General features: G+C 42.1%; 1 protein-coding gene across 1 annotated transcript in view; it reads left to right on the forward strand.

Annotated features, from left to right (window-relative positions):
- The first annotated feature begins 1,781 nt into the window (after nucleotides 1-1,781).
- The window catches only part of insyn2ab (inhibitory synaptic factor 2Ab), a 36,944-nt gene continuing 14,181 nt past the window's right edge, over nucleotides 1,782-24,544 (forward strand). The window contains exons 1-2 of the mRNA XM_027172175.2: nucleotides 1,782-2,456; nucleotides 14,041-15,160. Of these exons, the coding sequence (XP_027027976.1) occupies nucleotides 14,046-15,160 (1,115 nt within the window). The 5' untranslated portion in view covers nucleotides 1,782-2,456; nucleotides 14,041-14,045. The remainder of the gene's footprint in view (nucleotides 2,457-14,040; nucleotides 15,161-24,544) is intronic.

Here is a 24,544-nt window from a genome sequence, read left to right on the forward strand (position 1 = left end):
ACAGCAGTCAAAATGTCATTGTTTGTGTCAAACAAGTTGTGAATTTGTTGTAACATTAAAACAGGAGATCATGACTTTGTGCTCAAAGTGATGCTTGCAGCTCCAGGATTAACCCTAACCCAGGATTTGCTTTTTTTTCATTGGTTGTTGCGTTAAATCTTACCCAGATACAATCGTGCTATTTTCTGATTGGCTGTTGTGTCGCCTCGACTAAGAACTCCAGGGAAGACGCGCTCGATTCCTGCTTGGCTCCACTGAGAGAGCAGTGCGGCCAGATACATTTTAGGCGTTGCAGCATATTAAATATCTGATAGATAGTACGTTTTTCTGCGTGAGAAACCCAAATGAATGACTTGAGAGCTAAGAATTCACAGAGGTTCACAGAATAGAGTCTGTAACCAGAATAATGCTGCAGGGGCAACAGAAACAATCACACTCGGATTCAGACTGCACCAAAGGTTCCCCAGTTAAAACCACTTAGACCGTGATCTAGTGAACTAGCAGGAAGATGTGTTTTTGATAGACTTCTGCTTGATAGACAAGGCACTTCTTACTACAGTATGTCTCTGGATAAAGGCATCTGCTAAAAGCTATACTTAAAAATGTTCTTATACCCACCAGCTTATAGGATCCTTCCAACCCTTCAGTCTTATTATTTTTCCTCTTCTTTCTACCCCGTGGCCACAGCTCTTTAATTGGAGACAGCAGGAGGATTTCCTTTCCACAGAAACATCCAAAGAGTTAAATGACAAGGCAAGTAGAGAAGACTCCTTGTCCTGATTAGCTAGATGTTGGTGGTCTGTATAATCTTTTCTGTTTACAGAGCCTGGGGTGCTGCAGAGACAGGAGATTTGACTTTGAGCAGATATTTTATTGACAACTCCTGAAATCTGAGGGGACCACTGCAGAATATTAAGAATATAAAAAGTATATATTGCAGCTGAATATGAACACATTATTATATTCTGAATAAAAAAAAGTGTTCTAAATGGATGGAAATACAGATATGACAAGAAGACATTAGTATTTTTTTTCGACTTGAGTGACTTGAGTTCATTTGAACTGGGTTCCCATAGGACAGAACAAAAGAATTGCATAAGAGTGAGATTTTTACTTTTATGCAGGTTTAAATACATATAGAGATACAGATATGTTCTATGCTTTAAATAGGGAAGATATAGACATATATACATTTCATGGATTACATTTCATGGATTTCAGCCATAATGTATAGGGGGTCATAAATCCTTCAATCACAAATACATTCAATCTCCATTATGTCATTTATCTTAAAAAAAAACAACTAGTTTGCAGAGAGGTATTATGTGATCAACATGGTGTTACAGAAGGTGAGCAATAACATGCATGAGGGGTGTTTTTGTGTGTGTGTGTGTGTGTGTGCGTGTGTGTGTGAAAAAGCAGTGGTTAATAACAATGTTGATCCATTCCCAAAGGAATGTTGTTAATTACTATTCACACACATTAAAAATCCAAGTAATGCTATGTCCACCTTTCTCCTTTCTGTTGTCCTCTCTCCTTATCCTTCTCCCTTTCGTGTTATCTTCTAATAAGCTAAAATCAGACAATACAGAAGACAAACAAACACATGGGCATCCACACACGCACACACATTTCTCTCCTCCCTGTTCAGTGATTATATAACTGCTCACTGATCAACGCATGCTGACTAGTCCGGACTTCCCCAGAGCGCTCTCTCTCTCTCTCTCTCTCTCTCTCTCTCTCTCTCTCTCTCTCTCTCTCTCTCTCTCTCTCTCTCTCTCTCTCTCTCTCTCTCTCTCTCTCACACACACACACACACATCCACACGTCTTCTCCTCCTCCTCTTTCTCACACTTCCCCCTCTCTATCTCTCCATCCCCTAACCCTTTCTAACTCCAATCTCCTGTTCTGCCTCCCTGTCCACCCCCTTGCTTTTATACCTCTCCTTCTTACATACACATTCACAAGACTGCAGCAGTGGAAGACAGAGAGCCTCCGTGAATCTGTGCGTGATGTGCGTGTGAGTGTGTGGCGTGTGCCGAGAGCATGTGGATGTGTGAGACACCCTCAGTGATGTGAGAACCTGAGAGAGAGAGAGAGAGAGAGAGAGAGAGAGAGAGAGAGAGAGAGAGAGAGAGAGAGAGAGAGGAAGAGATATCCTGGACTTTTCTGGAATCTGGACTCTTTTCCCAAGCTTCTTCAATCAGATCCTCACTCTGACACTTTCATCAGCTGTGGATGTGCAACAGCATCTGTGTCTTTGCACTCACGCTCGCCACACACTTTCTGCGGTGTGTGTGTTTGTGTGTGTAAGGCACAGTTCCGGCATCACCTCAAGCCACACTGCGAGTGTCTCTTCTCCTCGAGCCTCCCCAGAGTGATGCGCTAAGTGAACGGAGATGTCCCAGCGCATCGGGAGTCTGCAGCTCTCGCTCTGCTCTCATGCTCCTCTCAGGGTGAGTGTGTCTGCATTTCTCTTTTCCGCTCGCAATCAGATATGAGAACCGTGCGGCTGATGCGGACAAGCCGATGTCCGAGCAGTCGACGAGTAAGTGCTTAATGGAGATCTGCACAGCTGATGGTTATGTGCCATTTTTGGGACTCAGTGAGTTATGCTTTTGCTAAATTGTAGTTATTTTTTTTATATCGTTATATTTTCAGAAATTCTTGTAGGCATCAAAAAATATACAGTATTAAAATTGCTGAATTGGTGATTTACTGTTTTATGTAAAAGGTTTCACAGCTCATGGATTACCTGCTTTATCATTTCTTACTATCAGAGACATTTGATTTAAAAGCATCCGATTTTTTAAATCACTAATATAAAAATATATTTTTGACTCAGGCCCATTTTGGTTGCGTATTTTAGTCTGTAGTCCAATAGGCTGCATTGTAAAACACCAAGTGTTGTAATGCTTTTGGTTCCGCAGTTTAACTTAAGAAAGAAGTGGTTGGATTCAGCAATATCCTGAAGCACCAAGGGGTTACTGGGGCCAACTCTGAGTGATGGCAGCTTTACTGGAACATTTACCAATACAGATTGGCTGTGTGTGCGTGAGTGAGCGAGTCTGTGTGTGTATGAGAGTGTGTATGTGAGCGAGAGAGAAAAATTTCCTTCTTGTCACTGCCTGAGCATGTGATGATATCTTTTTCACTGTGAGAGAATGATATAGTTCTTCAGTATGAGACAGCTGCTTACATTGTCTTCCCAGAAAAGAACTTTCTCGCTTGCATGCTTGCCAGTGTAAAAAATACCCATATTACTTTTCAACCTCTTGTCCAGGAGGACATAGAACTCACCTCTATTTCTCCTTCTGCTTAACCATTTCATCTCTCTCTCTCTCTCTCTCTCTCTCTCTCTCTCTCTCTCTCTCTCTCTCTCTCTCTCTCTCTCTCTCTCTCTCTCTCTCTCTCTCTCTCTGCCCTCCAGAAGGCTTTTTTTTCTTTTCTTTCCTATTATACCAATTCAAATGTCCATCCCTGGCAAGATAACAAGGTTGTGTTAAATTATTTATATCTCACTGTCAGAACTCACCTGTGAAGGCAGGTGTTTTTTGTTCTTTTGTCCATTGCACCGAATGCAATTAGGTGAATTAAACCCAAAAATCAGTACCGATCAAGTAATTCATTATTAAATAGCTAGCTACAGCTTCGTTCACTCTCACGCTATGTTATTTCTTCATCGTTCATTCCATTAGACTCTCTGCTAGATGTTCATTTCCGTCTATTTAGCAGAAATTACTGGGATTCCATCCTTGTACGTCTATTTCCATTCATCTGCTTTTTTAGCAGGATTAGCTCCTGGTTCTGATTCACATCCTTCCCCACTGAGCAGTTGTAATAACAGCCATTTGATCCTACTGTGCTCCTCCTCACTTTGAAACCGCAGAGTCTGCCAATAAGGCAGCTAATCCGGTGTCATGAACAGCGTCTTCGAGTTGGCAGCAAGAAGAAAAAACAAGGTCAGCTGATTCCTATACAGTGAGAATAGTCAGAGAATTCTCATTCATCTGCTAGGCACAGGTATCTGCACAAAACCAGCTTTAGAATGAGACTACATATAAACCCACCACTGCTGAAAATGCAGCATGTTTTTATCAGCTGACCTGCTACAGTACCAGCTGCCAAAACAAAGCAGAACTGGTAGGCCATTTTAACCAGTTTTTAAACTTTCATATTACTTGAATAAATTGATTAACAAACGTTTAACATTTTCCAATAGCCTTATACGCTGTGTACTTTACTGTTTGTGTATGAATTTTACAAGGGTTGTATCATCTCACATGGAGCACAAAGTTTTTTTTCCTACCTTGAAGTGCAAGCCGTTTCCCAGTCAATGGCAAATGATGTCAAGCACTCGTAATTTAAAGGACATTTACAAGATATCCACTAGAGCTTCATCAAACAAACAACATTCTAAAGTTTTTTTTTTTGGTTGAATACGTTCATGCTTCAGGCAAGCTTCATTTATCACAGACTAGCAGTACAGAAGTGTAGTGGCACACAATACATATGTACTGTACTGCAAACGGAAGCGTAGAAGCATATAAATGGCGAGATTGTATTATTCATATTTAAAGTGAACATATGTTTACATGTGTGTGGGTGAAGAATATTGAAATTATAAAAAGAAAAAGAAAATCTAGAGACAGCTACAAAAATTCAGTGTCATAAGGACTTGCAGTTGTACCGCATCTAAAGCAGCTGGTGTGGAATGAATCGTTTAAAATGGAAGAGTAACTGCTGCATGTGGCACTCATCAGAAATGTTTGAACTGGCCTGAATGAAGCCAGAGGATGACGTGACTTGTTCTTGGAATGAGAGTGACCCCGAATTTACCGGATGCATCACAGAAGTGTGGGTTAATATTCACCTTTAATTAGGCATGTGCAAAATGGCAGCAATATTTATCTTGCATTTTTTCTGTACAGTTCTAATATAAGTACAGTGGAAGCAGTAAAGTGAGACTATGTGACATCAGATTATAGAAAACAAGATCTGTGCTTTAAATTGCATACTGTACGTGTGCACTATTACATACACTTTTTAAATATTCCTTATCAAGATTAATGTCTGAATGTAGCCTTCAAACACAAATCTGCCTAGATTTTCTTTATCAGTTACATAGTTCATACATAGTTCTTTGAGTTTTGAAAAGCAGCTCAGGACAACTATTACGACGGCATAAAGTTTAAAGTGAAACATTAGCTCTTACATTCTATAACATGTGTGTGCTGCTGTTGCACAGAGAAATGTGGGATAAAATCGATAAAGATGTTACACGCTTCTAAGGGTTGCAGCTGCTTGGTGAGAGTGGCGTGTCATTTCGATCGGCCCAATCCACAATTCTCGGGTGCAACTGGCATGTGCTGGTTATCAGGAAAACTAATGCCCAAAGGCACAACCTTGTCAGTGAAACATGAGGGATAGCTACAGCTGAAGCTGGTCCAGCTGTAATTAAAACACAGCTCAATAAAACCATGACATAAGACTAAGAGGCAGTCCATAAACAGACTGTTCATCTTGTCCTTTTTCTGCTTATATAAGATTATTATCGTGCCGTTTTTTTTTTAGATTGCTATGTTAAATAAAGCATATAGGAATTTTTGTTTGTGTGATTTTAATGAATTTCTACTCAGCTAAGTAAAAAAAAATGGAGATGAAGTTTAAGTTGAATACAGCATGCTTGAGTTTGAAACACCTCTCAAATATGGCTTACGATTGATGTGTCATATGTAATGTTACTACAACAGACACAATCCTGCATAAGGCTTCGTATGTTGTGCATCATTGCTTTGTTCACATGGATATTTATGTATCTCAAAAAATATTAATCTCAAAAATTACTCATTCATGAGGAACTATATCAGCGGTGTCCAATCTTATCTGGAAAGGCCCGGTGTGGGTGCAGCTTTTCATTCCAACCAAGCAGAAGCCACACCTGATTATACCTGTTTAATCGGTTGTTCTTGGCTTTTACTAGACTCTGGTGTGGCTTCTGCTTGGTTGGAATGAAAATCTGCACCCACACCGGCCCTTTCCAGATAAGATTGGACACCGCTGAACTATATAAACTATTACTTAGATTTTAGACTTAATTATTTAATGTAATTATCTAGATCCAATCAAACGCTTTGGAGTTGACACTGAGCTAACTTTTCAGCTAACTTCACTTTTCACTTAATCACAGTGCCCTTGGGATTTTAGATTGGTCGACCATGTGGAATAAGCTTAACGCTACAATAGCTTCAGAAATCATTACACTTTTGGCTAGACTAAGGTTTAGGGCTAATGCATCATGAACACAGAGTCCAGTGAAGGAGGACAGATCAGATCGAGCCACTCACACACCACCTGCAACCTGGGATTATGAAGAGAACGATAAACCAGGAAGAGGATTAGATACTTTATGTATAATCTGGAGAGAGGGGGGTGGGGGGGTGGAGAGAAAAGCACCATCAAATAGAACTCCAACAAAATGATTTTGCTTTGTAGTTGAATTTTAAGTGACTTTATGCACAGAGATTTTAAATGGAAAAGATCATCAATGCCAGTTAATATAATGTGCCAAATGTGCCTCCTTCACACATTTCTTTCTCTAGTACTACAGCTATACAGATGTACAGATTAAAGTAGGGCTGAAGAATAGCATTTCACACTTAACACACAGTTATATGACAAAATTAACTTAGAATTCCAAAGATAATGGCAAAGAAATGTCTATCACAATGTTTTTAACCAAAGCTTTTTTCCTGGAAAAAAATAAAGCCCATGCCAATAAAGCAGTTAAATCAATTTAAAATCTGACAGTGAATTTAACTGGGCTACTGATAAAATGCTCCTTCTAAGGTCAAAGTGCCTCTTCTAAATGTGCCTGCTGTAAAGTGAATGTGGTGGGGTTATACTGCTGTAAAGTGAATGGGGTGGGGTTATACTGCTGTAAAGTGAATGTGGTGGGGTTATACTGCTGTAAAGTGAATGTGGTGGGGTTATACTGCTGTAAAGTGAATGGGGTGGGGTTATACTGCTGTAAAGTGAATGGGGTGGGGTTATACTGCTGTAAAGTGAATGGGATGGGGTTATACTGCTGTAAAGTGAATGGGGTGGGGTTATACTGCTGTAAAGTGAATGGGATGGGGTTATACTGCTGTAAAGTGAATGTGCCGGGGTTATACTGCTGTAAAGTGAATGTGCCGGGGTTATACTGCTGTAAAGTGATTGGGGTGGGGTTATACTGCTGTAAAGTGAATGGAGTGTGGCTATGCTGCTGTAAAGTGAATGGGTGGAGTTAACCTCCTTATAAGTGGGAATGGGAAGGGCTGTCCTGTTCTAATGTGAATGGCTGGGGCTATAGTGCTTATAGAGTGAATGGGAAGGGTCATTGGAGACCGCGAGATGATGAGCGGTGCAGTCCTGTTTTAAAGAGATGTCAAAATGTGTGACATTTTCAATACAGCTGCATTTTTTCCCCTGTGTTTTACTGCTGTAAAGTGAATGGGGTGGTGTTTTACTGCTGTAAAGTGAATGGGGTGGGGTTATACTGCTATAAAGTGTGCTGGGGTTATACTGCTGTAAAGTGAATGGGGTGGTGTTATACTGCTATAAAGTGAATGGGGTGGGGTTATACTGCTGTAAAGTGAATGGGGTGGGGTTATACTGCTGTAAAGTGAATGGGGTGGGGTTATACTGCTGTAAAGTGAATGGGATGGTGTTATACTGCTATAAAGTGTGCTGGGGTTATACTGCTGTAAAGTGAATGGGGTGGGGTTATACTGCTGTAAAGTGAATGGGGTGGGGTTATACTGCTGTAAAGTGAATGGGGTGGTGTTATACTACTGTAAAGTGAATGGGATGGGGTTATACTCCTGTAAAGTGAATGGGATGGGGTTATACTGCTGTAAAGTGAATGGGATGGGGTTATACTGCTGTAAAGTGAATGGGATGGGGTTATACTGCTGTAAAGTGAATGGGATGGGGTTATACTGCTGTAAAGTGAATGGGATGGGGTTAGACTGCTGTAAAGTGAATAGGGTGGGGTTATACTGCTGTAAAGTGACTGTGGTGGAATTATACTGCTGTAAAGTGACTGTGGTGGGGTTATACTGCTGTAAAGTGAATGGGGTGGGGTTATACTGCTGTAAAGTGTGGTGGGGTTATACTGCTGTAAAGTGAATGGGGTGGGGTTATACTGCTGTAAAGTGAATGGGGTGGGGTTATACTGGTGTAAAGTGAATGGGATGGTGTTATACTGCTATAAAGTGTGCTGGGGTTATACTGCTGTAAAGTGAATGGGGTGGGGTTATACTGCTGTAAAGTGAATGGGGTGGTGTTATACTACTGTAAAGTGAATGGGATGGGGTTATACTCCTGTAAAGTGAATGGGATGGGGTTATACTGCTGTAAAGTGAATGGGATGGGGTTATACTGCTGTAAAGTGAATGGGATGGGGTTATACTGCTGTAAAGTGAATGGGATGGGGTTATACTGCTGTAAAGTGAATAGGGTGGGGTTATACTGCTGTAAAGTGACTGTGGTGGAGTTATACTGCTGTAAAGTGACTGTGGTGGGGTTATACTGCTGTAAAGTGAATGGGGTGGGGTTATACTGCTGTAAAGTGTGGTGGGGTTATACTGCTGTAAAGTGAATGGGGTGGGGTTATACTGCTGTAAAGTGAATGGGGTGGGGTTATACTGCTGTAAAGTGAATGGGATGGGGTTATACTGCTGTAAAGTGAATGGGATGGGGTTATACTGCTGTAAAGTGAATGGGGTGGGGTTATACTGCTGTAAAGTGTGGTGGGGTTATACTGCTGTAAAGTGAATGGGGTGGGGTTATACTGCTGTAAAGTGAATGGGATGGGGTTATACTGCTGTAAAGTGACTGTGGTGGGGTTATACTGCTGTAAAGTGACTGTGGTGGAGTTATACTGCTGTAAAGTGACTGTGGTGGGGTTATACTGCTGTAAAGTGAATGGGGTGGGGTTATACTGCTGTAAAGTGTGGTGGGGTTATACTGCTGTAAAGTGAATGGGGTGGGGTTATACTGCTGTAAAGTGTGGTGGGGTTATACTGCTGTAAAGTGAATGGGGTGGGGTTATACTGCTGTAAAGTGTGGTGGGGTTATACTGCTGTAAAGTAAATGGGGTGGGGTTATACCGCTGTAAAGTGACTGTGGTGGGGTTATACTGCTGTAAAGTGAATGTGGTGGGGTTATACTGCTGTAAAGTGACTGTGGTGGGGTTATACTGCTGTAAAGTGAATGTGGTGGGGTTATACTGCTGTAAAGTGACTGTGGTGGGGTTATACTGCTGTAAAGTGAATGGGGTGGGGTTATACTGCTGTAAAGTGAATGTGGTGGGGTTATACTGCTGTAAAGTGTGGTGGGGTTATACTGCTGTAAAGTGAATGTGGTGGGGTTATACTGCTGTAAAGTGTGGTGGGGTTATACTGCTGTAAAGTAAATGGGGTGGGGTTATACCACTGTAAAGTGACTGTGGTGGGGTTATACTGCTGTAAAGTGACTGTGGTTGGGTTATGCTGCTGTAAAGTGACTGTGGTGGGGTTATACTGCTGTAAAGTGAATGGGGTGGGGTTATACTGCTGTAAAGTGTGGTGGGGTTATACTGCTGTAAAGTAAATGGGGTGGGGTTATACCGCTGTAAAGTGACTGTGGTGGGGTTATACTGCTGTAAAGTGAATGTGGTGGGGTTATACTGCTGTAAAGTGAATGTGGTGGGGTTATACTGCTGTAAAGTGACTGTGGTGGGGTTATACTGCTGTAAAGTGAATGGGGTGGGGTTATACTGCTGTAAAGTGAATGTGGTGGGGTTATACTGCTGTAAAGTGTGGTGGGGTTATACTGCTGTAAAGTGAATGTGGTGGGGTTATACTGCTGTAAAGTGTGGTGGGGTTATACTGCTGTAAAGTAAATGGGGTGGGGTTATACCACTGTAAAGTGACTGTGGTGGGGTTATACTGCTGTAAAGTGACTGTGGTGGGGTTATACTGCTGTAAAGTGAATGTGGTGGGGTTATACTGCTGTAAAGTGTGGTGGGGTTATACTGCTGTAAAGTAAATGGGGTGGGGTTATACCGCTGTAAAGTGACTGTGGTGGGGTTATACTGCTGTAAAGTGACTGTGGTGGGATTATACTGCTGTAAAGTGAATGGGGTGGGGTTATACTGCTGTAAAGTGAATGTGGTGGGGTTATACTGCTGTAAAGTGACTGTGGTGGGGTTATACTGCTGTAAAGTGAATGTGGTGGGGTTATACTGCTGTAAAGTGTGGTGGGGTTATACTGCTGTAAAGTGAATGGGGTGGGGTTATACTGCTGTAAAGTGACTGTGGTGGGGTTATGCTGCTGTAAAGTGACTGTGGTGGGGTTATACTGCTGTAAAGTGAATGGGGTGGGGTTATACTGCTGTAAAGTGAATGTGGTGGGGTTATACTGCTGTAAAGTGAATGTGGTGGGGTTATACTGCTGTAAAGTGAATGGGGTGGGGTTATACTGCTGTAAAGTGAATGTGGTGGGGTTATACTGCTGTAAAGTGAATGTGGTGGGGTTATACTGCTGTAAAGTGAATGGGGTGGGGTTATACTGCTGTAAAGTGACTGTGGTGGGGTTATACTGCTGTAAAGTGAATGGGGTGGGGTTATACTGCTGTAAAGTGAATGTGGTGGGGTTATACTTATACTTTTATATATGTTTCAAGAAAAATCTTTGCCCATGTTTCCCTTACTAGATTTTTTTTTTTATTCTTCATGATTGTGATTTATGATCCATGTACATAATAACTAATAGCATGCCAGAACAATAGCTAACAGTGCACCAGATGTTGCTCAAATGAAAATACAGATAAATGATGCATAATGAGTACATAATGTCTTCTTTAAAGATGACAGTACAGAAAAGAATAACGTAAGTAAGATTCATTTAATCCTATTTCAAAAATAGCGCCACCTCACAGGTGTGCTACAAGCATGATGGCAAGTGAATTATCAAATCAATGAATGAATCAAACTTTGCCATCTGTTTACAACAGATAACAGATGGTGTTAGCAAATGAGAGATAGGTGAGGCTGTGGATCCTCGGGCAGATCTTGAACAAAAGTTAGCATCCATTCACAATTCTGCTACTGTTCATACATCTGACTTTCAACACTAGATGTATGCTGTATGATCATGTTATTATGATATTTGCAATGTACATTATGGCAGTACATTCAATCTCTCCTTTCACAATTGTGCTGTTTATCTGCCATCTGCTTACTATTTGAAAGGCAGAATAGAATTGATAGTATCCAGAGGACAGAGGCTTCATGATATAGTGTGCATAAGTGTATTACTGTCTGCTCAGATGAGCTTACACAGTGAAATTCAGACACCTAGAAACCCTGAGGCTGCCGGGCAGCTAAAACCATGGACATTAATGGTCTAAGTAATTAGGTTGTTCAGAGATGGTCTAAACTGATATCCATTGATGAATGAAATGTGGAATGTCAAAAACTCTTGAGAAGTCAACTAGCAATTGCAAATGTTGTACCATGTATCAGTCAGAGATTAGTCACAAGTCGATTTCAATAAACATTTTTCTCCATTCACTGACAGATAATATTGTTTGTAGAATATCAGATCATACATTTGGATAGTGAATTAGCTCATCGACAACGAGTCGGTGAGTTCTATCCTGATGTTCTTTTCATTTGTTTTATTTCAACCAGTTTATGAATAGTCAATTGTGTGACATTTCATATCACGCATAGTTAGGCATAATTTATTCCATAACAAACAGAATGGTATATTGAAGGGTGCTTTATTAATTTCTGTCCCCTTTCACCGTGAATGATGGTGCATTAGGGAACTCTTTAGCTATGTTTTTTTGTACGTGGTGTTCTTGTATTGGGACGATTCACTCTGAAGCCTTTTCAAGGTGATTCGTAGTAATGCAAGGACACCATGTTTTTATAATTGTAAGAGGAAATATGTGCCTCCTTACCCATGAAGCACTCAATTTAATAGTCAGTCTTGAATCAATTAATTATGTATCGTACATTTTATTGAAGCTAAAATGATTTCATCTTAATCTTTAAGTAATAAAATTATATTAATGTAATTGTTTAGCTTCCATCAATATTCGAGTATTGATGCAAGTCAACAGAATTCCATCTAATGGTCAGCTGAAATCTCTGGCATATTTAAGACTTAACATATGATCTGACCTGAAGTATTTGGTCTTCTTGAGGTGTTATTGATCTGTCACAAGCTGCTGGAGGACTTTGTAGGGAAACACTTCTTCAGCTGACACGTGTCATCATCACAAGGTGTTCCAGCAAGGTGTTCCAACATAACTTGCTTGGCTTAATTAAAACAGGCTAAAAATCATGTCAAAATAAAATGTATAGTACATTTTATGTGTGAGAAGCTGTTTATATGAGTGAGAATCGAAGGACTAAGTCTTAACATTCCACATTCAAACTGGGCTGTATGCTGTAGTGGTGACTAAAATTTCATGTTTGCCAAAAGGCATGTTGGAGAATCATGTTGGCAAAAGTGTGGAAAATCCTTCTCTTATCTAATGCTGTGGATCTCGACCTATCTTTTTATATTACCGGTCATACACATACAGTATGTCTATGCCATAAGATGAGGTGCTTGCTTTAGATCTTGAGCAGTTCTTGCCCTTTTCCTTACTCTTCTCTTACCTTCATTCTGGCACAAGTTTATGTTTGTCTTATCTGTCCATAGAAAGCCTTTTTCTTAGATATTTAGCAAACTCTGGTCTTTCCTGCTATTGATAAACCCTCTGTATTCATGCTGGTAAATGGTTCAGTCGATTGTTGTTTTTGACACAGATAGACCTACCTCCTGGTGGGTGTCCTTGACATAGCCAACTGTTATGAAACCGTCTTTTTTCACCAGGGGAAGAATTATCATGTCATCCACTACAATTGTTTTATGTAGTTTTCTGGGACGTTTGGTGTTCCTGAGCTGTGCTCTTCCCTAAAGATTTTAGCAAATAGTTTAGATTTTGCCACACATTATGATATATACTGTATGTCTAGGTTTGGCTGCTGTGGCATTACTGGAAATAATACTGTAGTTTCTGCTTAAAAGTGTAGTTACAAAGATGATGTTAATATCTACACACACAAATTAGTTTGTAAAATTGAGTCAACTATAAAACTTTCATGGGTATGAAGGCAGACAAAAAACAGGTTCATGACTCTGACTATTACTCTCCAGGTTACTGTATGTGATATTTTTATGCAGTCGCTTTATATTTTCCTAATTGCAGCGCTGTCACAAATTACAAAACTGACACATTCTGGCTGTGACAATTTGTCCAGTAAACAAAGTCTATTTATTGCAGCAACCCTCCCTAACTGCTTGGCTGTGTACGTGAGTTTCCAACCAACTGTTCATTTTAGAAGCAAAGGCCTGGTGTTGTATGATCTCCCTTATTATCTTATTATCAGAATTTATAATAATAATATATTATGATTATATATATACATACACCCACACGATAATTATAAGTCATGACAGTTTCATTTACAACATATGAAATACTGTACTCAGGAAGATTTTAAACCACAGCAAGCATAGACCCTCATCTCTAATGCAACCACATTGTCCTATTCTAATTACTGTTTTCTGTTTTTGTATTTGCTTTAAAAAGATAATTGGACTACATTGGTTAATACCACAAAAGCCCTATCAGCATGCATAGTGTATCTATTTCATTCAGAGCTTTTCTACTTTTTACACACCAAGCATAGCTATAGAGATGAGTCTAAATTCAGCAAGATCAATGTAAGTTGTGACTTCCACCTCTAAATAAAACAGGGAGAAAAATGAGCTTTGACTGCTAGGATGTTGTGAGTTAAGCAATAAATAAAAGTAGGCCATCTGTGCTGAAGCTGCAATCACTGTCATTTTATGCTCTGTATTTCCTCATCTCTCTCTCTCTCTCTCTCTCTCTCTCTCTCTCTCTCTCTCTCTCTCTCTCTCTCTCTCTCTCTCTCTCTCTCTCTCACTTAGGAGTGATGGTTAGTAAGGAGGCAGGCCCCTGTGTCCTGTCAAATTCAGAGTCAGACTCAGAGGCCGGAGGTCCAACCCTTGGAAGTGAGAGAAGCAAAAGTGGAGACGTGGTTCACAAAAGGAACAAAGCCCTGCAGGTCCGCTTCAAGGACATCTGCGAGGCTCAGAATGAGGCAGCACGTCTAGCTCGGGGCACCAGGGCGCGCTCTGTTTCATGCAAGGTCGTACACAAAAGGTACATGACCATGCCGGCACGCCGCTCCATACCCAATGTGACTAAGAGCACAGCAGTGCAAACCTCACCCGAATTAAAGAAGCATTATCAGACTTTCCCCTTTGAGCGCAAAAAGGGGCACACTATCAAACACACAGCACTGGTGGAGAACTATGAGAACCAAAACAATGGGTTCTTAAGTGAAGTGCAAGCTACTGAAGAGGAAAGGCCACGTGGAGCAAATGTACAGAAGACTAGAGTGCTTTTGCACAGTATGCCACCATATGCTGATGTGCAGGATTTGTGCCCAGATAGCAGCATTGATTCTTCAGGTCAAGGCCGGGAAGTAGATGCAAACCTGCACAAACCAGAATTAAAGGAAGAAGAGTGTACCCAAGGAAGTAGCTCCAAGCACAAAAGATTAACCAATCAGGGTGAAGTGGGAGCAGAACAAGAGCCCAACTGCACCACAAGTTCCTCCGCTTCTTCATCAACTCAACCTCTGCAGGACAGAGGTGCCATTTCAAAGGTCACAGGCCCCATTGCATGGACATCTTTGACACAAGTGGAATGTCTGGACAGTCCATCAGTGCAGTGCAAGCGTAAGAAAGAACCTGGGCCATTGAATGGTTTGCAGTCTCAGACCCTACCACGTGCAGCCAGCTGCCCTGCCCAGGATACCAGTCAGGCTCACTTCCATGGTAGCTATGGCTTTGGTAGTATGGATACGAGAGGAGTCACCAGGAGTCATGTGTGTGGGCAGATGATTCCACTGCCTGGGGCAGATGGAGACGTGAAAGCCCGACTGCAGGCCATGGAGACTCTCATCAGCTCAAGCCAGGAGACCATTAAAGTGCTGCTGGGGGTCATTCAGGAACTAGAGAAAGGAGAGGCACAGCGAGAGGGGTGAGTCACACTCTATATATAAACACATGTGCCACTCAAAAGCTGCACTTTCACAATCACCATATCACAGCAGTTTTTTCAATGCAAAGTTTACAGCTCATGGAAGGATAGATGAGCTTATGTGAATCTCAGGGTAATGCATGACGTATCGTTGTAATAACTTGTCATAAGAGTGCCATGGAGTGACAACAATGAATACATTTGTATCTAGCTGCCAAAAGAGAACCATAACTCAACACTGATTAAACAATATCTTAAAGCCAAGCTTGCTTATAACTGGACCACTTTTCAAAAAAAAGGCTGCATAATATTGAGTGAAATAAATCAGTAAAACTTACTGAGAAAAATCATTAGGGTTCATATTAAGTTTACACATAAAATTTTAAAATATTGCATGAATATTTACCCTGTTCTTTTAGAAACGCATGGGTGTAGCATAACATTTTCAGCTTACTAATGAGGAATTGCACACATGGCTAAGATTGTGGACACTTGATCAATCATACTGATGCTTTTTGAATATCCCATTTCAGATTCAGTCCCTCTGTACTGCTGAAATAACCTCCAGTTTCTGGGAAGGCTTTCCTTTAGATTTTGGAGCGCAAGAACCTTAGTGAGGTCAGGCACTGGCGTTAGACAAGGAGGCCTGGGGTGCAGTCAGCATTCTAGTTCAAAGCTGGGGTCAGGACTGCAGGTCACTCAAGTTCTTCCACACCAACATTAGAAAACAATGACTTTAGTGAACAAGTAGTAGTGAACAAGTAGTGACGTGACATACGGCTAAGTATGGTGACCCATACTCAGAATTTGTTCTCTGCATTTAACCCATCCAGAGTGCACACACACAGCAGTGAACACACACACACATACACACACACACACCGTGAACACACACCCGGAGCAGTGGGGAGCCATTATGCTGCGGTGCCCGGGGACCAGTTGGGGGATTCGGTGCCTTGCTCAAGGGCACCTCAGTCGTGGCCGGCCCGAGATTCGAAACCACAACCTTGGGGTTACAAGTCAGACTCTCTAACCATGCCCCTTTAAGGCTCCTAGCTATGTGCACAGGACCACTTTCATGTGGGAACATGTTCAAATGGAAACCTTTAAGTTACATAATACAAAGACATTCTAGATAATCGTGTGCTTTCAACTTTAAGGAAACAGGAAGGTAAAGACAATTATAAAGGTGGGATGATCAGATCTCCACAAATCTTTGGCCATGTTGAGTATCTTATGCACATTTATTAATAGCTGAGTTTATGGCTTAGTGGTTATTGGTCAATTTTGCCCCCTAGTGGAATTAACATGTACTATCTCTGTTTCCTAAATATTTATTGCAATTATATTCCACAAGACAAATTTTATTTAGAAGCAGCTATATTCATTTGGTGGGCCATATTACAACCTTTATCTGTGTGGTCCCAGCCCCTGGTCATATGCTTGACACCAGTGGTGCACCAAAAAATAAATTTTTCCTGAAGTATTTCAAATTGGCTACTCATCCTCAGCAGTGATCCTGGGCTAAACTCCCTTTGAAGCAACATTAAAGGGCCATAAGGGCTATGCGTAGGGTAGCTAATGGCTTTAAAATCTGCTCCACATAGACATAGAAACAGTGGAGTACTAGCTAATTCCTCACCAGGAGAGAAGCAAAAGCCCTGCCTGGTCATGGAATCACAAAACCACCACTCAAAAAGCCTCAATTAGTAGTGCCTCATCAGGCAGGCCTTTCATCTTCCAAAGGAATATGGCTCTGTGTGTATGTGTGTGTGCATGTTAGAGAGACTTCCTACCATTCTGCAGTTATTATTAGAGTGACACCCTCTGATCCCTTACTCAGGCTTGTGCTGTGCTTAAAGCAGCTGTGTTCATGAGGGGAAGGAGAGCAGCAGGCGCACTTAAAAGCCCCTGTTTGTCTCTGCTGGCCAGGAGAGCTGCCACAAGGGATTTTCTATGTTTCTCAGACTGTGAGCATTGAATTTAAACCAAATCGAAGCATGGCCAAGTCAGGCAAGGTGGACATGGTTGAAAAAGCAGAGCGTCCAGCACTTTTGGCATTATGTAATACCATCTGATATGTAATGCTTACCAAAATGCTTTCAGCTTTCCATAGAATCTTGAATATGTTGCTGAATATCAATTTTCACTGCTCCAAATATTAATATCTGTTTCTATATTATTCTGTATATATTGAAAAAAAAATCAGATATATATTGCACAGTTATAATTTTAAGTTTTAGTTGTCCATGGGATTCCAGAACTGCTATCTATACACCTCTAGATGCAACCTTTGTGAAACTTTCTGCCAAGTTAAAATTTAGTAGTTTGCCACCTGTTCATACATCCCTAGTCTCAAACATCTAGTTATTACTGTTTTGTTAAGTGACAACTAAATGATTTGTACAGTAGAAATTTGGCACTGTACTGTGTTCCACCCTCCCCAGGCTAATACCCAGAGACCCAGAAATGATTCCAACTTTATTTTGACTGTCTCACAGATGGCTGTAAAACTTAACTGTCTCTGGGAATAATCATTCTGCTCGATTGTATTCATTTTGAGGGTACATTAGCTAATGGCAGGCTTTCTTGCTATAATACTTTCCAACAACTGGTTTTCCACAAATGTATCCAAAAATAAATTCAGCAGCCCAAACCAATTTCTGATCATTATCACGGCCGGTTCGTTAGCATGTCAATTACTCAGCGTTCTATCCAGACTGGCAACGAATTATCTGTAGCTGCCAGAAAATAATGCTCAGAAAGCACCACCCCCAACCCACAAGGATGCCATATTTGACGAAAACCTGTATATTTTCGGTGCATGTGTTCAGACAGAATACACAGAGTACAGGATGTGCTACAGCTGGTATATGATTACAGATTATAGTCACTTGCCACCTATGAAATAAAGGTGAAATGTTGTCAGTGTCATGCAAAATCAATAAGCCTGGGTTATTTTGTTACGATTTATGTTGAAACTCATTTTGTTAAAATGAAAAACCGAAAACAGGTTAACTTCGGGTTTGTCGAGAAAGCAAGGGTTATAACGTAAATCAAAGCGAAAACCACCAGATTTGTCAGTAAAAAGTGAATGTACAGTAGTATATTTGTAGATAATGTACTTACCACTATAATTCAAGCAAGCATTAAAGTGCACAATTATCACAACTTATAATCTGATATTTACAGAGTATTACTATAATATCTGTAAACTATATGGGCAAAAGTATGTGAATGCTTGACCCCTATATGTGGGTTTTCCCAAACCCCTTATTTTAAAATTAGCAAATGGTTGTCTAGATTGTCTTTGTAAATTAAAATTTCCCTTCATTGTAACCAAGGGGCCTAGTGTGAATAATGCGAGGTACATGAAGACATTTGTCAAAGTTTGGAAGCAGAGTTTTGTCCAGAGTCCTAACCGCAGCCACAATGAACACCTTTGGGAGGAATTGGTCCTCCTCACCCAACATCATTACCTGACCTCACTAATGCTCTTGAGGCTGAATGAGCAAAAATCCTCACAATATCTAGTGGAAGTCTTTCTAGAACCAACTTTATATTAGTGTTCATGGTTTCAGAATGAGATGTTTAGCAAACACACATGAGTATAGTGTATGTCAGGGAAATAAAACCATAGTGATTTTATACAGATTTCACAAAGCTAGCAGAAAGATAGAGTATACATATTTCAATCATACGGCTAAGAATGAATCAAATATGAAGCTAGCATAAATCTGGGTGACATGAAGGCAGGGTGGTTTAATGTGTAATATAATTTTTTTAAACAAACAATTTCAAACCACACACATTTCTACAATTGGATATTTCACATCTGCAACTGAACCAAAATCAGCAGTCATTACTTCACTCTCACTGGGATTGAGGTTTGGTATCAGACAAATATCATATTTGTCAAAATACATTTCAGTTTTCCAGTTGTTCTGTCTCCGAACACTAAACAAAGATGACAACAAATTAGAAATCATTTTAGCTCATATATAATTTGTGTCAGTGTTGTCTAGAATAAATGTCATGTTGTCACGAAAAACCTCTGACAATAAAAAAGAATGGTCCATCAAACCACATGCATCATAGACCCAAATGTTTCCTTAGTTACCGCTGTTTACTGTAACAAGTGCAAGTGCTTTTTTATATAATATAGTATAATACATAAATTACTTAAACGATAAGTAAAATTGTAGTGATAAGTGGAGTGAATATACGTAAGGCCCTGATTATAGGTAGTTCAATAATTAACGAGGAGCTGTTTATTTGTGGGCAATTTTGTACAGTGAAGCAGGTGCTGCAATTTTAGATTTTCCAAGCAGCACAGTGTTTTTCACTCGTCGTTCTTTTGCATAATAACATAAGTAAATAATAAAAGCGATGCCTCCATGACCCATATCTCAGCAGCCTGCTGAAACATTGCAGGATTCCACTGTAAAGCAACATGAAGATATTTTAATGCAGTGTATAATGTAAGGCAGCCTGTAGTTGCCAGGGAGTTTTTCCACAGGTTAATGATGAAGCATGGTGTCATGCTCCCTACTGTAAACCCAGGGCTCCACTCCAAAAAGTCTTTCCCAGTATGAACTGAGCTAAAGCCTGCAGTTAGCACAGGATACTGTGCCAGATCCCTGAGGCAGAGTATAGTGGAAGGAAGAGAGCCCCTCTGTAAACACATCCAATCGCACATCCAAACATGTCATAACCGCAAGAATGCTTAGTTCATTTAGCATGATTTTTTTTATTTTTTTTGACAATTTTGACAGATTGAGAGCTTAGAGCCTTAGGAGTTCCTATGTGGAATGCTAAAACGATCTTTTGTTGATTCACATATTGGACTCTAATCAGAAACCCAAAAAGTTATTTATTTATTAATTAATTTATTCATTTATTCATTTATTTATTCATTTATTATTATGATCTTTTTTTATAACACATGGATATAGGTAAATAATAATAGCTGCATTAATACAATTAATAACGAGTTCATAAGTTCTTATTAGAAATCTTCTTAAATGTTAATCTCAAACAAAATCAGTAGCCTAAGGATGAAATTTGCTAGGCAGCACTTATGGCAAATAAATTGAGCATACACTCTAGATAGAAAAAACTCTTACTCATAAAAATAAAATAAAAGAAATAATAATACTTTACATTAAGGGTGTAATGCCAGTATATATGTCTGTATTTATTTAATGATTCAACAAATCATATAAGTATATGTATTTGGACTTAAATGTGTAGGTGACGTGACCATCCTTTAATAATCTTTATCTGTGATGATTTTACTTTATACTATAAATTACACATTATTGTCCAAATTTAACCTTCTTTGTTCTTCCAACCACATGTAGGACTGCTTGCTAAAAGTCTCCAGCTTGTGTCCTGTATGATTCGATACACAATGCAGACCTTCAGTATGATGTCCTGTGTTGCCAAGCTTTCTAAACTTGCACATCCTATTCATATACACTCTTGTCCAAAATTCTGACAGCACTAGTAAAACAGTTTCTATTTGCATACTTTAATAATTGAATGCAACAATTTTCCTTACAATTTATATTACTGATGACAACTTGAATGGAAATTACAATATTATTGTCACGAGGTGACACGGTGAAACAAAGCCGAGTGAGGATCCAAATGCAGTTTTAAAGGTTTTTACTAAACAAGACACAAACAAACAGGCAGGCAACGCGGAACAAACAGGAAACGGGAACATGGACATGCACACACCAACACCAAAAACGACCAACAACATTGAAGTGAACAGACAGAGTATATATGGAGAACGAGAACCAATCACAAAACAGAGACAGACAAGGACTAAGACAAAACACCTGGGGAAGAGAATGAATGTAATTAGTGTCCATGGTAACAGATAGGTGGGCGGGGTCAACAATTAACATCAGGGAGAGACGGCAGACAGAAACAAGGGGAAAACACAGACAGACACATTAAAGAGCCCCCCCCCTACGAGCGGCTTCCAGACGCTCCCAAGTCCACAAAACCCAGTTCAGGCGGGTGGAGCGAAGGCGCAACCAGGGTGGGAGGGCGGGTCGGGTTCGTATAGTGGTGGCGCCCGCCGAGCAGGAGGCCGGGGTTGCGCCGGCAGAGCCGGAGGCCAGGGCGGCGCCGGCAGAGCCGGAGGCCAGGGCGGCGCCGGCAGAGCAGGAGGCCAGGGCGGCGCCGGCAGAGCAGGAGGCCAGGGCGGCGCCGGCAGAGCAGGAGGCCAGGGCGGCGCCGGCAGAGCAGGAGGCCAGGGCGGCGCCGGGAGAACAGGAGGCCAGGGCGGCGCCGGGAGAACAGGAGGCCAGGGCGGCGCCGGAGGCAGAGCCAGAGACCAGAGCAGGACCGGAGACCAGGGTGGTGCTGGAGGCGGAGCCAGAGACCAGAGCAGGACCGGAGACCAGGGTGGTGCTGGAGGCGGAGCCAGAGACCAGAGCAGGACCGGGGACCAGGGTGGTGCTGGAGGCGGAGCCAGAGATCGGAACGGAGTTGGCAGCCAGGGTGGTGCTTTGGGCCTATGAACAGGGACAGGAGGTAGAAGGGCTGGCAAGTCCAGCGAAGCAAAACACAGGAAAACAGAAACATGCATAGGTTCATGCCAGGCAGAGAGTTCAGGTAGTTTGGGTGTCATGATGGCGTCCTCTGACTCAGTCATTTCGGTCGACCCGGCCGATTCGGCTGGTTCCGTCAGCTCGGCCGGTTCCGTCGACCCGGTCGGTCCGGTCGGTCCGGCAGGTTCCATCGACCCGGCAGGTTCCGTCGACCCGGTCGGTTCCGTCGACCCGGTCGGTTCGGCAGGTTCCATCGACCCGGTCGGTTCCGGCGACCCGGTCGGTCCGGCAGGTTCCGTCGACCCGGTCGGTTCGGCAGGTTCTGTCGACCCGGTCGGTTCCGTCGACCCGGTCGGTACGGCAGGTTCCATCGACCTGCTCGGTTCCGTCGACCCGGTCGGCTCGGCAGGTTCGGCAGGTTCCATCGACCCGGTCGGTTCCGTCGACCCGGTCGGTTCGGCAGGTTCCGTCGACCCTGCAGGTTCCGTCGACCCGGTCAGTTCGGCAGGTTCTGTCGACCCTGTCGGTTCCGTCGACCCGGTCGGTCCGGTCGGTCCGGCAGGTTCCATCGACCCGGCAGGTTCCGTCGACCCGGTCGGTTCCGTCGACCGGGTCGGTTCGGCAGGTTCCATCGACCCGGTCGGTTCCGGCGACCCGGTCGGTTCCGGCGACCCGGTCGGTCCGGCAGGTTCCGTCGACCCGGTCGGTCCGGTCGGTCCGGCAGGTTCCATCGACCCGGCAGGTTCCGTCGACCCGGTCGGTTCCGGCGACCCGGCTGGTTCCGGCAACCCGGCTGGTCCAGCTGGCGGCTTAGGGATGCCGGCCGCCCGAGCCGACCTCATCGGGGTATCCGCCAGTTTGGAGACCAGCCGGTTAGCACGGACCTCAGCCGAGCTCGCCGGTACGGTAGCCATGGGAACTGGCTCAATCACGGATGTGCACGGGACTGGTCTGGGCGGAGGCACTGTGGAGCATTCGGGCGTCCGTGGCTGATTCCACTCTGTGGCCCACGGATCCCGATGCTTGCTGCCCCCCCCCAAAAAATACTTACGGCCGGCTTCCGTCTCTACAGTGTTAACGCTCAGCGTGGACCCGTCCAGGAGCAACGCCAAGTTGACGAACTCCGAGAATGTCTTTATTTCTCTGGTAGACGGCATCAAATACCGCAGGATCTCCCTTAGTCCGTGCTTAAAAATGTCTTGGAGCGCCTTCTCATCGAAATTGACCTCGCTGCACAGGTCCAAGAATACCTCCGTGTACTCCTCAACTGGGGCGTCCTCCTGACGTAGGCAAAACAGGAGTTCTGCTGGATCCATTGGAGGTTGGTCGTTCTGTCACGAGGTGACACGGTGAAACAAAGCCGAGTGAGGATCCAAATGCAGTTTTAAAGGTTTTTACTAAACAAGACACAAACAAACAGGCAGGCAACGCGGAACAAACAGGAAACGGGAACATGGACATGCACACACCAACACCAAAAACGACCAACAACATTGAAGTGAACAGACAGAGTATATATGGAGAACGAGAACCAATCACAAAACAGAGACAGACAAGGACTAAGACAAAACACCTGGGGAAGAGAATGAATGTAATTAGTGTCCATGGTAACAGATAGGTGGGCGGGGTCAACAATTAACATCAGGGAGAGACGGCAGACAGAAACAAGGGGAAAACACAGACAGACACATTACAATTATAAATATCCGAATGAATTTCAGAGGTTCTTAGTGTTATATGGTATATATTTTGCCTTAAATACAGTGTGCACTTAAGATGGCAGTGACTCAGAAGAGTAGAAGAGATTAGACATGAGTAAAATCTGACCTTTTGTATAAAGCAGTTAACATGGTCAACAGCACACATTTGCAGACAGGGAAGTGGTGGCTCAAGTTGTTAAGGGGCTGAGCAAGGCCCTTGAGCAAGGCCCTTAACCCTCTCTGCTCCAGGGGCATGAATCATGGCTGACCCTGCACTCTGACCCCAACATCCAAATATTTGGGATTTCTTGCTTTTTTAATTGTATATTTAAAAAAAAAAAAAAAAAACTTAGTTTAAATTTTTAAATGTTATTTAAAATGAATTATTACACAACACACTAAACATTTATTGACAACAGCAGTGGCACAAAAGCATGCAAGTTTGAGCAAAGGAAATAGAAAGATAATGCAAAAGAAATTGAAATGCTCCATCTGTGTATTTAATATGTCTGTCTTTGTATTAAAAGAGCCCGGTTTTTCTATCAGTTGTACCACATTTTCTGGGCATAATTTTCAGAATTATTACCATATTTTTATAAAATTCTATAAAATGTTCATTGTGGTCTTGGACTTCTAGACACCACTATATGTATTTATGTCTCATTTGAAAACATTAGCTGCTCAATTCTGTATTCTGTATTCTTTTTTTTTATTTCATATATGAAAATCTGCATCTATGCTAGGCAAATGTAAGGTATGTGACATAGCACATACGACAGCACCAGCTGTTTTACATGAAACTATGTACAGAATATCAATGACCACCATGATGCCCAAGTGCACTGACAAATAAAGTGATGCAATTAAGTTTTCATTAAGCTTTAATAAAAATGCATAACTGCATTGCTTCTGGGTGCTGAGCATTATTTTCTCAGGGGAAACCAAAATCTCCTGTCATGACCGCACACAAATAATACATCAAACCTGGCCAGAGTGATGCGTAGCCAAATTTCTCACTGTGACTATTGACATCGGCAGAGCCATAGCCGTAGGTATGTCATAATAACGCTGGAGACTTGAGCACATTTGTAATACTGAGATCTTGCAGCTACTTA

This window comes from Tachysurus fulvidraco, chromosome 12 (assembly GCF_022655615.1).
Source record: "Tachysurus fulvidraco isolate hzauxx_2018 chromosome 12, HZAU_PFXX_2.0, whole genome shotgun sequence".
In the NCBI taxonomy this organism is placed as follows: Eukaryota; Metazoa; Chordata; class Actinopteri; order Siluriformes; family Bagridae; genus Tachysurus; species Tachysurus fulvidraco.